This window comes from Dreissena polymorpha, chromosome 2, assembly GCF_020536995.1.
Source record: "Dreissena polymorpha isolate Duluth1 chromosome 2, UMN_Dpol_1.0, whole genome shotgun sequence".
Lineage (NCBI taxonomy): Eukaryota > Metazoa > Mollusca > Bivalvia > Myida > Dreissenidae > Dreissena > Dreissena polymorpha.
Genome location: NC_068356.1, coordinates 24,861,408 through 24,875,098, shown reverse-complemented (window position 1 = coordinate 24,875,098; position 13,691 = coordinate 24,861,408). Strand labels below are relative to the sequence as shown.

At 35.1% G+C, this 13,691-nt stretch overlaps 1 protein-coding gene across 1 annotated transcript; it reads right to left on the bottom strand.

Moving 5' to 3' along the window:
* Window positions 1–1,211: 1,211 nt before the first annotated feature.
* Window positions 1,212–12,246, bottom strand: LOC127866294 (voltage-dependent calcium channel gamma-5 subunit-like). Its single transcript, XM_052406751.1, has 4 exons — window positions 12,134–12,246; window positions 4,244–4,330; window positions 3,765–3,899; window positions 1,212–2,499 (listed from the first exon to the last, which is right to left on the bottom strand). Exons 1-4 carry the CDS (start codon window positions 12,177–12,179, stop codon window positions 2,204–2,206), a joined length of 564 nt encoding a protein of 187 aa, XP_052262711.1. The 5' UTR covers window positions 12,180–12,246; the 3' UTR covers window positions 1,212–2,203.
* Between the last annotated feature and the right edge of the window lie 1,445 nt (window positions 12,247–13,691).

Sequence of the window (13,691 nt, the reverse complement as noted above, 5' to 3'; positions counted from 1 at the left end):
TAAGGATGGGTTCTTAATAACGGATCGTAGAATTTATTATGTTTTATTATGTAAATAGTTGAAATGAAGTTGTCTTTTTATAGACAGTTGAATGTACAATAAAACTGTGTACGTGTTTCGTATATGTTAAAGTTCCAGATCATCCTTTATTTAACAATAGGCGAATAGGACAAAGACTAAGCTCAATCTTCATTATCAACATTATTATTATCATGATTATTATTCCAATAAATACCTCTTTGTCATTTGAAAATCTATATAGCCATAAATAACCACGTTTTATTTTTTCAATAATTACTGTGTATAGGCTATTTTTTTAAATCAATGCAAGACTTATCAAATATTATATTAACGTCTGTGTACAAAAAGTAAGGAAAATTCCAGCGTCCCAATATCAACCCATTCTGCCCCTATAAGGCACGATGTATCATCCAAGTAGTTTATTTCAAAAGATACCAGTATAGGTGATAGTCATTCACCTTGTCTGAGACCTGAATAACTTTCAAAGGCGGATCCTATATTGTTATCAAGTCTTACTTGAATGTACATACGTGTATATGGATATATACATTTTATGACCTACGTCGGATACCATGTGCGTATTCTTTCACCCAAATGTTTTCTCTGATAATATTATAACATGCTTTCGTAAAATACACGAATGAGTAACATAATTGTTCATTTTGGTTAATGAAATGCGTTATTCCCATGTAGATTAAGTATATTATCTGTCTTACCCACTTTGGTTTGAAATCAGGTCTCATAGGTCTGTGCTTTAATTAAAATAAGACACTTTCAACCCAGTCTGACAATCTAGCAAAGAATATGTTGAATGTTTGAAAGGTATGTGTTAATACAAAGAACAATTTTTGTGTTACCAAACCAGCTTGATTATCAGCAAATGACATCTGATTTTTTGACGCTGAAACACGTCAACTGTCAAAAAAGTAAATTATGCAAACAATAGAAATTTCATAAAATATTTGAACCGTCGTTTAGTATAAATATCCTTAAACCATGCGATTTCTGGATATGTTAACATGACTGTAAAGTTATTACAACCGTAATCACAACATACGCTTGACGTTAAAACCGCTTTTACATTGTGAGTTTGCACAATAAAAACAATCCACAAACTTAATTTACGCAGAAAATGTTTATTAATGATTAACAAAACAGATCAAACACAATTTTTATATCAATTGCATAGACAGCTCTCGTGTATTGGAAACAAAAGAAAATGTAACGATTGCTAAGTAGTCTCAGTTAAACACATTAATATGTTAAAACTCCCGTTACATGGACAAAACAAAAGTCATATTCAAAACACATTCTGATATGTTAAAATAAATATAATTCTTTCCACAAAATTTATATAGACCTAGCATATGTACATTATACTACATTTGATATATGGTTGCACTTAATAAGCTCCATTATAATTTGAAGTTATTACACATATCAAATTGCATATATACTATCGATAGTTGTAAATATGAAAACCTAGTATTTAATAATACATGTATGTATTGTTGCATTAAAGTGTATTACTACTTTGTTTAATAATACAATATCCACTTGGGCTTTTGGCCTCTGGATGTATTGTTTAATAAACTTGCTAATATACATATATTATAAACTATTTGTATACTCCGATAAATGTATAAATATAATAGTAATAATTATTATTGTAATCGTGCAAATGTGTAAACAAGCACACACGCGCATGTTCCAGTTAAAATGTGCAAGTACGCTAACACATGGGGTATGTAGACATTCAATACACTGTTATTGAAATAGACGGCTTAACTAATCATGTGTTCAATACATGTATTCCAGCACACCGGTACGATAATTAATATAAATAAATCCAACATGCATGTACAATTATCAATCATTTTGTCTTCGTAGACTCATCGACGAACCTATTCTTACACTTTAAAATACATGTGCTAATGCCGAAACTCTCAAAGGCGGCTTAGGTATCCATTATATAGCTGAGAACACATAAAGATTTTTTAGTACATGGTGGGTACCAAATGCTTTATAAGTTTTTTAATAGGCTTGTGCATGCAGTGACATGTACATATTCGTGAACGTTTTTCATCGTTAATTATTGAACACTATCTCATCTCATCCTTTTAAACAGTAAAATGTCCGTGTTCGTTGTTTACCCACAGCTGACTCCATCGTCACCTCGCCCTTACAGTATTATTGTCGGGTTCGTTGTTCCGCTCAACGTATCTTTCTCCACATCCAGCTTGTCCTCGAGGCCGGGTATGATGCGTACCATGTCGTCCCTGCTCGCGTGCCGCTGCATGAATTGTGTCACGAATACCACCGCCGTCGCCTCGGCGATCATGAACGCTATACCGGCGAAGAAGAAGGACCAGCCGTACTCGTACTCGAACTTTTTGCCTTCCTTGCCCTTGGTGCGGTATCCAACCTCGTCATTGATGGCCGAGATGTAGAAGATGATGCCGACAGCCAGCATCAGGCCTGCAACACGGGATTACAAATGCCAATTAACATAAAATATTCAATTTAGCAAACTAATATGAGACTTACCAATAGATAATAGTCAATGTATTGATGTAATTACCGTTTTGAGTTTATATTTGAGTTGTAAATAACAGCACATGGTTGCATGGTCCAATTGATATACTAGATATACTTCAAATCATTCGACACACAACCGTATGCATACAGAAAGGCTGATTGATTTTGAATTCTTTGATTATTTAAAGTATCAAAGCTTTTAAAAACATAAATACACTATAGCGCAGGCTTGGTTGGGCTGCAGCTACACTGGCCGCATGTGGCATAAGAACAATGTTCACATGACGCTGGTCATGCGAATGTTGCGCATTAGGGAATATAAGTTCATTACATTAACAAACTAAGGCTCCTGTATTTTGTCTGGTATATACGTTTTCTTTGCACATTTTTAATCAAATCAAACGCTCCTTCAACAAGCCTCTAGTAAATATAAACGAGCTCTTTATCTTACTTCCTGGAAGGAAAGAAGGCATCAATTATTGTTAACGCAATAACTTGTCACACTTTTCCCAGAATCATGCGTAATTATGCCTACGGGCATGGTTAAATACAACTCGTACTACTACTACTGTCTACTGTTAGTACTTAATTGAGACATAATAGGTTTAAAGCCACACACCTTGAAATAAAATACACGTTAATTCATACATATGGATGCAATTTGAAAGTATGCAAAATTGTCGTTTAAATTAGCCTAGTTAGCAAGTAATTTATTATTTTTCAAACGGTTTTTAAAACCGAAAGTAGGATTTCCATACGTATACATGTGTGCGTCAATTTCGAAAAACATGATTATTTTTAAGTTTTAAAGCTAAAAAAAAGACGGATTTTTACCTTGTTACCACCAGATATATTATAATTGGCTTAGATAAAATTAAATCTATAGCCTAGTTAGCAAATAATTTATTATTTTTCAAAGGGTACCGCTTTTAAACCGAAAATATGTTTCTTATTTATTCTTAAATTTACTATGCCAAATAAGGTGTGTGGCTTTAAAGCGATAATTTTCATCGCATTGTTGATGATCGTAAATTTTGCAAATACGTGCATAACAATTGCCTGAGAAACAATCCTCCCAATGTAAATGATATGGATTGAACCAGACGTACTGATTTGGATTGAACCAGACGTACTGGTATGGATTGAACCAGACGTACTGGTATGGATTGAACCAGACGTTCTGGTATGGATTGAACCAGACGTACCTGCGAGTACGAATATCACAGCCGCAAAGAGGGTCTTCATGTCCTGTCGGATGTTACCAAGGATACCCAGTATGACAGCCACTGTGATCATCACCAGGGAGACCACGGGAAACATGGCAGCCATCCGCGTGGCCCCTGAACCGATCAAAACATAATATAACCCAGTATGCTTGTATTTTTGTACTCACGTTATTATTTTTTTTTGTTGCGCTATATAAAATTGAAACATAATACGCGATACAGTAGGTTATATTGAGACGTTTATTTACACTCGAATAATTCATAAAACCTAAAATTGTCGTGGTTTCAAATACATTTTTTTAATTCAACCGAAATACGATATACCTATAAGTTTCCATCTTATATATGTGTGTGAAAACCTTACACGCGCATCAACGTTCACATTTTCAATCTACGCAAAAGGGGAATAGCTCCAAACAAACGCGGTCTCCGTAAAGCCCGATGTATGCGTTACCTACTCAGAATGGCGTACGAGGTTTGCGCGCCTTCATCTCGTTCGCCATCCGTCTTGATGGAGCTGTACGACGTACAGAAGTGGCGGCCGTCTGCAACAGAAACGCTGTCAGAAACTACAGCTTAGGTAAACATACACTCATAAAATTGTTGGATAAACTACAAGTAATTAACTAGACTGCTGGTTGGTGATGGAATAGCATGCGTGGTTGGGGATGGAATATCACGCGTGATTGGCGATGGGATAGCATGCGTGGTTGCGGATGGGATAGCATGCGTTGTAGGGGATGGTATATCATGCGTGGTTGGGGATGGGATATGCATGCGGGAGGGGACTTGCATGGGTCAATATTGCTCATTTACACGATTTGATGAAATGCTGCCGAAATTCATGCGTTTAAGTGGACGGTAAATTATTCCCTGTGAGAGTTCTTGAACATACAAGTTAATATATTAATAAGTTCAGACAAGGACAAATACTGCATATACCGTCAGCGTCAGCCGCCGAAGGCAAAGCTATAGCATTTTAAGCGAAAGGGTTTCTTTAGGGCCACTGTTTTTTACCCAATGCTGACAATAATATATATTATAATTAATATCGCGATTTTGAATCGTTATCAAGCATTCTCCTATCGTGTTCTCGCCGCTTGCAATCAATATGTCTACAATGCGAAACAACGAGCATTCCCAACATAACTATATACACTTGCGACACATAATTCCCTATTCGCAGAGCACATTTGCCTGTAATGTCTCATGTTTGAAGACGTAATAGATGCAACCACGATATCCCTCCATTGATCTTAATTACTGTCAAACATTTCTCGCACATCTCCAAGTGGTACAGATTTTCGTCACATAGATATATCTTGTGTTGCAATTGGCGTCTTCATAGATAGTTGGAATGAAGAAACAATATCAAAGAAAAGAAAACGAAATGTACCGTTTTTCTCAAGAAGCAAAACAGTAATTATTCCTTTTTAACATCGCATTGTAAATAAATTTAGAAATATTTCTTAAAGCGGGTATATACGATTTTGTCAAATATTTATGAATTTATATAAACTGTGTAAAAAACTTATTATATATATATTTCAATATAAATTAAAATAAAAGTTAAGAAGAACATATGTCGAAAAATGCGAAATAAGCCAGATATTTAATTCTGAAATTGAAAACGGCTGTACAGCCGAATTCGCCAGCATGTATACCATACATGTACGATGTGCATCTAAACTTAGTTTAACGGTTTATTTGAATTCATGCAACGATATCTATTCATACGACACACGAACACTATCTCCGATCCTAATACAAAGACGAATGCTTCGTTTATTGTAGGAAAATATGTACGTCACTATCGGCTCGGGGCGCTAATTTGTCTTTGCTGCATTTTATGAAATTCTGCTTTAATGTATAATTTTTCTTGCCTATTTTGTGTTATTGTTACATATTTTATCAATATATTACAATTAAGCACATATAAAAAATCGTATATACCCGCTTTAATTGTGTTATGTTAGTACTGGACATCATAGATGTGAACTTGTTGACCGTGTAAACGATGCGTTAACGTTGTTCTTAATTCTTAAATAATTCTGATTCAACCATGTTTCTGCAAAACGGATTGCCTTTAATTTTTCTCTCTCAATTTTACTGTATATTCTAGTTTTTTTTTTTATTATGAGTGGGCGCATAGTTTAAATTTTACAAAGACCTTATACGTGAGTTTGGCGAATTAATAATTTTGCACCAAAGTTTATGAACCCTCTCTTCATGTTAAACGACCTAGTTAACTACTGTAAACAGCGTCGATTGCTGTTAAAATGGCATAGCGGAATTCCCCCCCCCCCCCTTAAGATAAGCAAATACTACACCATGCAAATACCCCCTTTTCAAGACGACAATCATTTAGTAACAATGTTGCATTAATACAATCGCTATCAAAATATAAACAATTAAAAAAATATTGTTTTCAATACACGCCTCCAGTGAGAATTCTCATACGTATAGAGGTATTTCATGAACAACTCACTCATACCGGTCCGTTATATGACTTAAACTTATTTTCCTAAGCTAGCCCGCTTAAAGTGTTCCTATGTCTAAAACGTATGAAACGTTGTGATTCAAATTACGCTATGCATCATGACTTTATCACATAAAACAAAAGCTTTCACGTGGTAAAATACTGTCTCCTGCAAAGTGACATAAACTTTAATAATGCATAAGAAATTGCAATTTGATATATGTCCAGAGCAGACATGGAAGTATCTGTTTGCCAGAGAAGGGGTGTTATATATATATGGATGTAATCGTAGGCTTTTTACACGTAGCCGCCAAGACATGTCAATATCCGAATTATATTATTTGGTGGGTTCCAGTAGAACGGACTATGTCTCTTTGCTAATGGCTTCTGCCAGTGCCAAGTACTGATGTGTTCATGGTTATTTCAGGACTGACTTTTATTGGGTAATCTACAAAAGCAGCATAGAAGGGAGTTAATTGATGGTATATCAAGGGCAAATGCACGTGTTAAAAATGACACAGCAATATCTGGTAAAACTACTTGTGCGTTCATTAAGTCGTTTAAATCGCTGGTGTTAACTTGTTGCACATTTCCCAATTAACAATCTTGAAAATAACCAGCACGTTTGTACTTTAAGGCGGACTGCAATTGGTGTTGTTAATCGATGCTTCTTCTAAACCTTGAATAATGTTGACATTCACGTAAATATGTATGTACATAAAAGTATACCAGTCTTGGCATTGATTTAAAAGATAATGATGTTGTTAATGAGAATAGCGCGAGCGCTTGCTTTTATTTCAGTTCGATTCTGTGGAAACCAATTTTATATCAAATAACGAGAATAAATGCACATAAACCGTTTTACGCGGTGTTCCAATTTGGAATGGTGGGGTTTGGGAAAATAACTTCATATTTAAGATACATGTTACAACTTATTTCATTTTAAAGGGAACTTTTTACAGATTTTGTTATGTAATGAGGTCTTTCATTAAATGCTTCAAAATGATAAATGTAAAGATTGGAACTAAATTGCTCTAGTAAATAACAAGAATACAATTAAAGAAAAGAGACATAAATAATTCTCAAAGGGGCTCGAACCACTGACCCTTGGGGCTAACCACTGACCCTTGGAGTAAAAGTCTGGCACTTAGACCACTCGGCAATCCATGCTTATATAGTAAATTATGTATTTTACACTATAGATAAGCAATCCTTGTAATGTCCCAAAAAATAGCGATAACAATTAGTACTTTCCAATTTATTTAATCGTTTCGCGATTGTTACGCTTTATAATTGTCAGGTTTTCAAATCGTCAAACGATGCATTTTATTGATGTGTTCGAACTTAGTAAATTTTCAGTAATACTGTTTCCTCGCAAATATCTTAACTGCAACGAAAATTTGCAAACCTGAAAATTTTTCCAGTTTTTTCAATTTACTAAAACGTGAAAAGGTCTCTAGGCTGAATAAGAACTAAACAAGCATGAAACGCGAATAAGCATTTGTTGTATTGTATGCATATATACAAAAGTGCATATGATAAAATGAAATTCGAAAAATATCCTTTATTAAGGACACGTGAAAAATTGTCCAGTGTTTCGAGACTGCACAACAAACAAAAATACAACGTATTCGAAAGGTACATTAAAAGCATGAATTGTTTATACCAGTGAAAGGGAACCCAAAATCTCATTATCTGTACTTTGACATATTTACTATTCATGTTAGTGCAAATACAAATTAACATCAAAAGAATGTATTGTCGTTTATGACTGAATAACGATAAGTAAGTACTAACGGTTCATACAATTAGCTGGGTTTTGAACGTCAATCGAAAAACTGTAGACGCCAACGCCTAAGAGATGAGGTTCTATTCAGTGTGCAAAACATAGTAACAGTCTATCATGTAAGGGTGAAATTATGGCCTAACATTACAATGACATAACTATATTAATAATTATTTAAGCACAGTTTTTGTGTATGCTTTTGAGAAGTTTATTAGTTCCTAAGACTAAGGATCCGCCAGTTTGAGCAAAATAAACTCGCTAATTGTCATTTTAAAACAATACACCTCCATTTGAACGCTTTATGCTTACAGCATTAAATTGATATTTGATATAAGATTTCTTTTGGGAAACAATCTCTCGACTTTAGTAATTATGATTATCAAATAGATTGATATGTTAAGCATTTGGGCCCTTCGACTAACAAACCGTTTGATCTCAATCGAACGAATACCGCACATTTTGATCTAAAATGTATTATTAAAAACCACGTAAACGGCTTGCTCTGTTGAGAAAGCCTAATAAGAAAAGGACATTTCTACGAAAATAAACAAGTAATAACAAAAGCAAACGCATTGAAACGCCTATAGTTATTATAAATTTGATACTTATAGACCTCCAAGTATTCTTCAGATCTTTAATGCGTACCATGTTTATTTGATACTTGGTTTTTAATTTTGCCCATAACAATAATTCAGCTGTTTTCTTCATTGTATCATGCCGCATAAAGTGGTAAATCGGGTACTCGGGTTAACGCTAAATGTTTGTGTAGCTATACTGTAGTCATATTCAAAAAATATTCGGTTCGATGGCTTATTAATTGGAATTTGCAATTTTCTTAATATATATTTTATATACACATGCTTGTTCTTATATAATTTGTTTTTTTTCTCCATTTTTGAATTTTAAGTACAATAGAGAACTGTTAAATAGTGTCAACAAGCAGGAATTCAGCTGAAACTTGTATTTCTGTTGCTCATGTAAATATTTAGAATAAATTATTATAAATCTGACTTAACATTTCGTTTGATAGCTGTTTTATTTGAGTTGCAATCGAAAAGTGTTGATATTTCTATATAATACGTGTTTGCAAACGTCTTTTCTCAATTTTTGATTTTGACGATATATAACACAAAAGAATGGTTATCAAACATTTGAAGGCAGTGTTCACGAACTATTATAAATGCGTTTTCAATTACCAATAATATATAACAATCTTCCACGACAAACAACGCGTTGCACAAAGTAATGCAGCATTGTTCTTGCGCTAATTAAAACAAACTTAATTTTAAATGAGCACAATGACCAGAATCATACCTGTATTACCGCACACTTTCCATAGTCCCATTTGAGCGTCGACCCGTTGTATTTTAGTACTATTTCCAATTAAATTTTCACTAGTTTCAGTTGTAAACAACCACGCATCTGTCGCCACGGACAATGCTAACGTTGTAACAGCAATAGCCCCTATCACAACTGACGTCACCATAAGTCCTCGAGGTGAAAACGTCATGTTTGTTATGAGTTTATTTTATATACAGCTTTAAAGCATGTACAGATGACGTGATAATTATGGATATTCGAATTTCTTAGTCTTATATTCGGCAACGCATGCCATTTAGACCAGAAACCTCGCACACTATTTTGATAGTGTTCTGCAGAAACACCCGTGGGACGCTGAGTCTATCGGCGCCCCTAAGACAAATTGTATTGCTAAGGTTACTTAGTTTTCCAATATCACCTATAATGTCGGTATCCATATAATGGCATATAAACAGCTTTCAATAAAACATGTTGTATTATTCCAAGTACAAAGTCAGTCGCATTCTGTATATGTTTATTTACATGTCATTGTTAATTTAGGATTGCTATGTACATGTATATACATTAAATTGATCATACACGAGTATGACTTTCCTCGATTCGAAAGATATTTGTTTTAACAAGTAACATCAATAATACAGCCTTTTATTGGCGAACCATATGTTCAACAAAACTCCCCTGATGTTCTGAGTAATAAAACGAATTTCAACAATGCGCAAAACAATGGGCCTGACTTCTTAAAATAAGACAAGATCTAATAGTAAGCCAAGAATGGCTTGAGACGCAATATTGGCCAATCGATATAAACCGATGAAGGTTATAATATTGCCTGGCTTAATAGAGTTGATGGTCTTGGGTTACTGGCAATCCATCTGCTGTCTAGAACCAATTATGTTAGGCGCGGAATGCGCAATGGAGTTAAAGAAGAGAATTGTATACACAACGAGTAACGCTGCATTCACGGTAAAAACAGTTCAGTATTTATGGTTTGCGATAAACTATCTATACGCCTACTTTATACAGATTTCACTATCTGCGGCAGTGTAAGTTATAATCGTATGGTGCTTACAGTGCTATGGTAATTTATTTGTTCACGTCTTTATACTTAATACGGCTTTAATAGCTGACATTTTATGCGGGTCGTCTAGCTCAGTTGGTAGAGCGCTGGAGTACGCATCCAATGATCCCGCGTTCGACCCCTGGCTCGACAAAAACAAAATTCGCATATGTGGGACTGGGACATGAAATCCTTTATAAGATCATTCTTCTATACACCTGATTTAAACAGGGCATTGGTCAGTGACTATAATGCGTATGTGAACTTAAGTACTTTTACTTGTAAACCAGCTTACCCAGGACAAGTGTATGTTTGCTTACTGACGCTATGCTATTACTTAAATACTGTTGAACACGGCTCCCCTTCCTATGGGATTGTATAATGTGTTCAATTTCAAAAGAAAGATGCCAGTTACTTTCAGAGCTGTCAATCATGAAAGATTGTCATATAGTGTATCTTGAGTATCAGTGGTCGGGTGTATATGTGATACAATTTGGCAAATAACCATTGATCATGTCGCTTTAAGACGAGACTAGAATACGCTCCTTACTACTAGTACATGTAATGAAAAGCCATATTGTTGCCGAGAAATGTCTCTGGGTTTGGCAAATACGGGGCAAAAACAAATTCTTGCCAGTCTGGAATTCTAGATAATCCCAAGGGGGTAATAAAGATATTATTATAAGATATTATTATTAGACCCTCTTATATAAAACAATACCAATATTAATGCTTTTCAAATACAATTTATATAACATACAGTATATAGTTCTTCAGTTAATGCAGGCACATGTAATTTTATGATACACAATTTGATATTAATTAGCGGTAAATACAATGTTAATATAAAGGAAATAATCTAGCTGTTGTATATAGTGCGTTCAATCTTTATAATAAAAATACAAGGATGCACATACAAGTTTTAATCATGCAAAGTAGAAAGAAAGAAAGAAAGAAAGAAAGAAAGAAAGAAAGAAAGAAAGAAAGAAAGAAAGAAAGAAAGAAGAAAGAAAGAAAGAAAGAAAGAAAGAAAGAAAAAGAAAGAAAGAAAGAAAGAAAGAAAGAAAGAAAGAAAGAATGAAAGAAAGAAAGAAGAAAGAAAGAAAGAAAGAAAGAAAGAAAGAAAGAAAGAAAGAAAGAAAGAAAGAAAGAAAGAAAAAAGACAGAAAGAAACAAATCAATAAATACATAAAATAATAAATAAATAAATACATAAAATAATTATTAATTAATTAATAAGTACATGAATAAATGAATGACTAAAGAAAGAAAGAAAGAAAGAAAGAAAGAAAGAAAGAAAGAAAGAAAGAAAGAAAGAAAGAAAGAAAGAAAGAAAGGAAGAAAGAAAGAAAGAAAGAAAATGAACTAAAAAAAATAAGAATCGACAGTCATTCCAAACTAGCGAGCGCATGAGATTGAGTTAAATACATATTATATAACATGACAGATAAAATTGTTAATGAAATAATGACTTTCAATGAGTAAATTGTTTTTACACAGCAAACTGTATGTGGCAAATTGCGCGAGATCAGTCTGCGATAATTTGTCAAAGATCGTTTGATATATCAAGTTTTATATCTTTTTGGAAGGTATTTTTTTTACGAAGATCGCTGTTAATGCTGTTAACTATATAAGAACGATATGGTGCCATAACAATATTCAGGACCTAGGGCCGCTGCTATTTCTCATCTTCATCAACGACCTACCAGACGGACTGAAGTCATCTTCAATGCTGTTCGCTGATGACTGCATTGTCTATCACCAAGTCAGAGCCAAAGAGGACTGTGACATCTTGCAGAACGACCTACAAACCCTATCTGAATGGGAACAAACATTGGGTATGGAGTTCCACCCACAGAAATGCAGTGTACTTAGAGTCACCTGAATTCTTAATCTAAATATGTAGTATTGTGTACTTTATCTGCATTATCTCTTCTAACCTTATATACTCTGAATATATAATATTACAGTGTACTTAATTTGCATCACCTCTTGTATTTGTATATAATCTATATTTCTATCCATCCCTATAAATGTGTATAAAGCGCCACTACCCGTTGAGTAATTGTCAAGTTTGACTGGTCAACGCACCGATGTAGATGTAGATGGGGACACATGTAATTTAAACGTTTATATACGAAAACTGTGGTGTTTTACTATATTTTAATTGTTAACCACTTCACACGACTGAATAATTTAACAGTTGAAGTTCTTCTAGGTTTATGCAAGATTATTTTGCTTGCTTGTTGTGTAAAAGTTTTTATTTTGAGGTGTCCCTGCTTGTGTGCTCATATCGGTAAACAGCAAAGGTTGGCAGAGCTGAGTCTCGGGGGATAATGCTGATGCGCTATTGAGTTTGTCACCTCTTGTGGTAACGCCTGCTGTAGCTAGGCAGGCCGATGCGAGAAGGGCAATCCTTATTACACATAACGCACACAAAGTGGCGTTCAGTCGGGGTAAGGGCGGTGCGCGTTTTTCGCAGGCTTCTCTTTTTAGTTGCATGCTCTGATCTGCTTGCCTCATTTTCCTTGATTCCTCAGTTTATTGACTATCGCCAGGCGGTGCGTTCTTCGACCAGAGTTTCCACATCTTTGAAGTATATATTGCATGCATCCTTGTACATGGGGCTGGGCGATCCACATGTCGCGTGCCAATCGCAAGCTGGTCGTACTTTTGGTAGATGCCAATCCTCCATTCGGCGCACGTGACCAAGCAAGCGGAGACGAAGTTGAGTAAGAAGGGCAAACATGATTGGGATCCCAGCACGTTATATAATTTCACTTTGCGGGATACGATCATGACCTTGATTTTTAAATTGCGCTTTAAGCATCGCATGTTAAATGTGTTGAGGTGGCGTTCATGTCGCATGATGGTCGTCTAGATTTCGCTATCTTGGTCTTCTCTTTAAGAAGCTAAAATCCCCAGAGTGTCTTTGCCAGCCTGTCCATTGTAGCTGAGCCTTTTCTACCTCAGCATCAATTGAAAGGTTTCTGATGATGGTGTACCCAATGAACGTGAAGTCGTCAACCACCCCAAGACCCATTGGTATAGTCCCTGATCTTGGGGATGGGGCATCAGATCTTTTCCGAATGGCGGAACAGTCCGAGTCTACTGACCAGGTCAACAGCCTTTGTTAGATCGATAAGGACCTAGCCCAAAAGGTATACTATGTTTCTGCAGTTTTATTGGAGTTGATGCATTGTGAATATCATGTCGGTGGTGGATCTTCCGAAGCCACACTGGGACTCAATGTACAACTTCGCT

Excerpts from the sequence above, each read along its gene's own strand:
- LOC127866294 (XM_052406751.1), bottom strand. The coding sequence starts at position 12,179 with ATGCAGTCATCAGCGAACAGCATTGAAGATGACTTCAGTCCGTCTG. Across the intron at positions 4,331-12,133 it reads AGATGACTTCAGTCCGTCTG|ACGGCCGCCACTTCTGTACG; the intron begins GTAGGTCGTTGA and ends TTTCTGTTGCAG. Across the intron at positions 3,900-4,243 it reads AACCTCGTACGCCATTCTGA|GGGCCACGCGGATGGCTGCC; the intron begins GTAGGTAACGCA and ends TGATCGGTTCAG.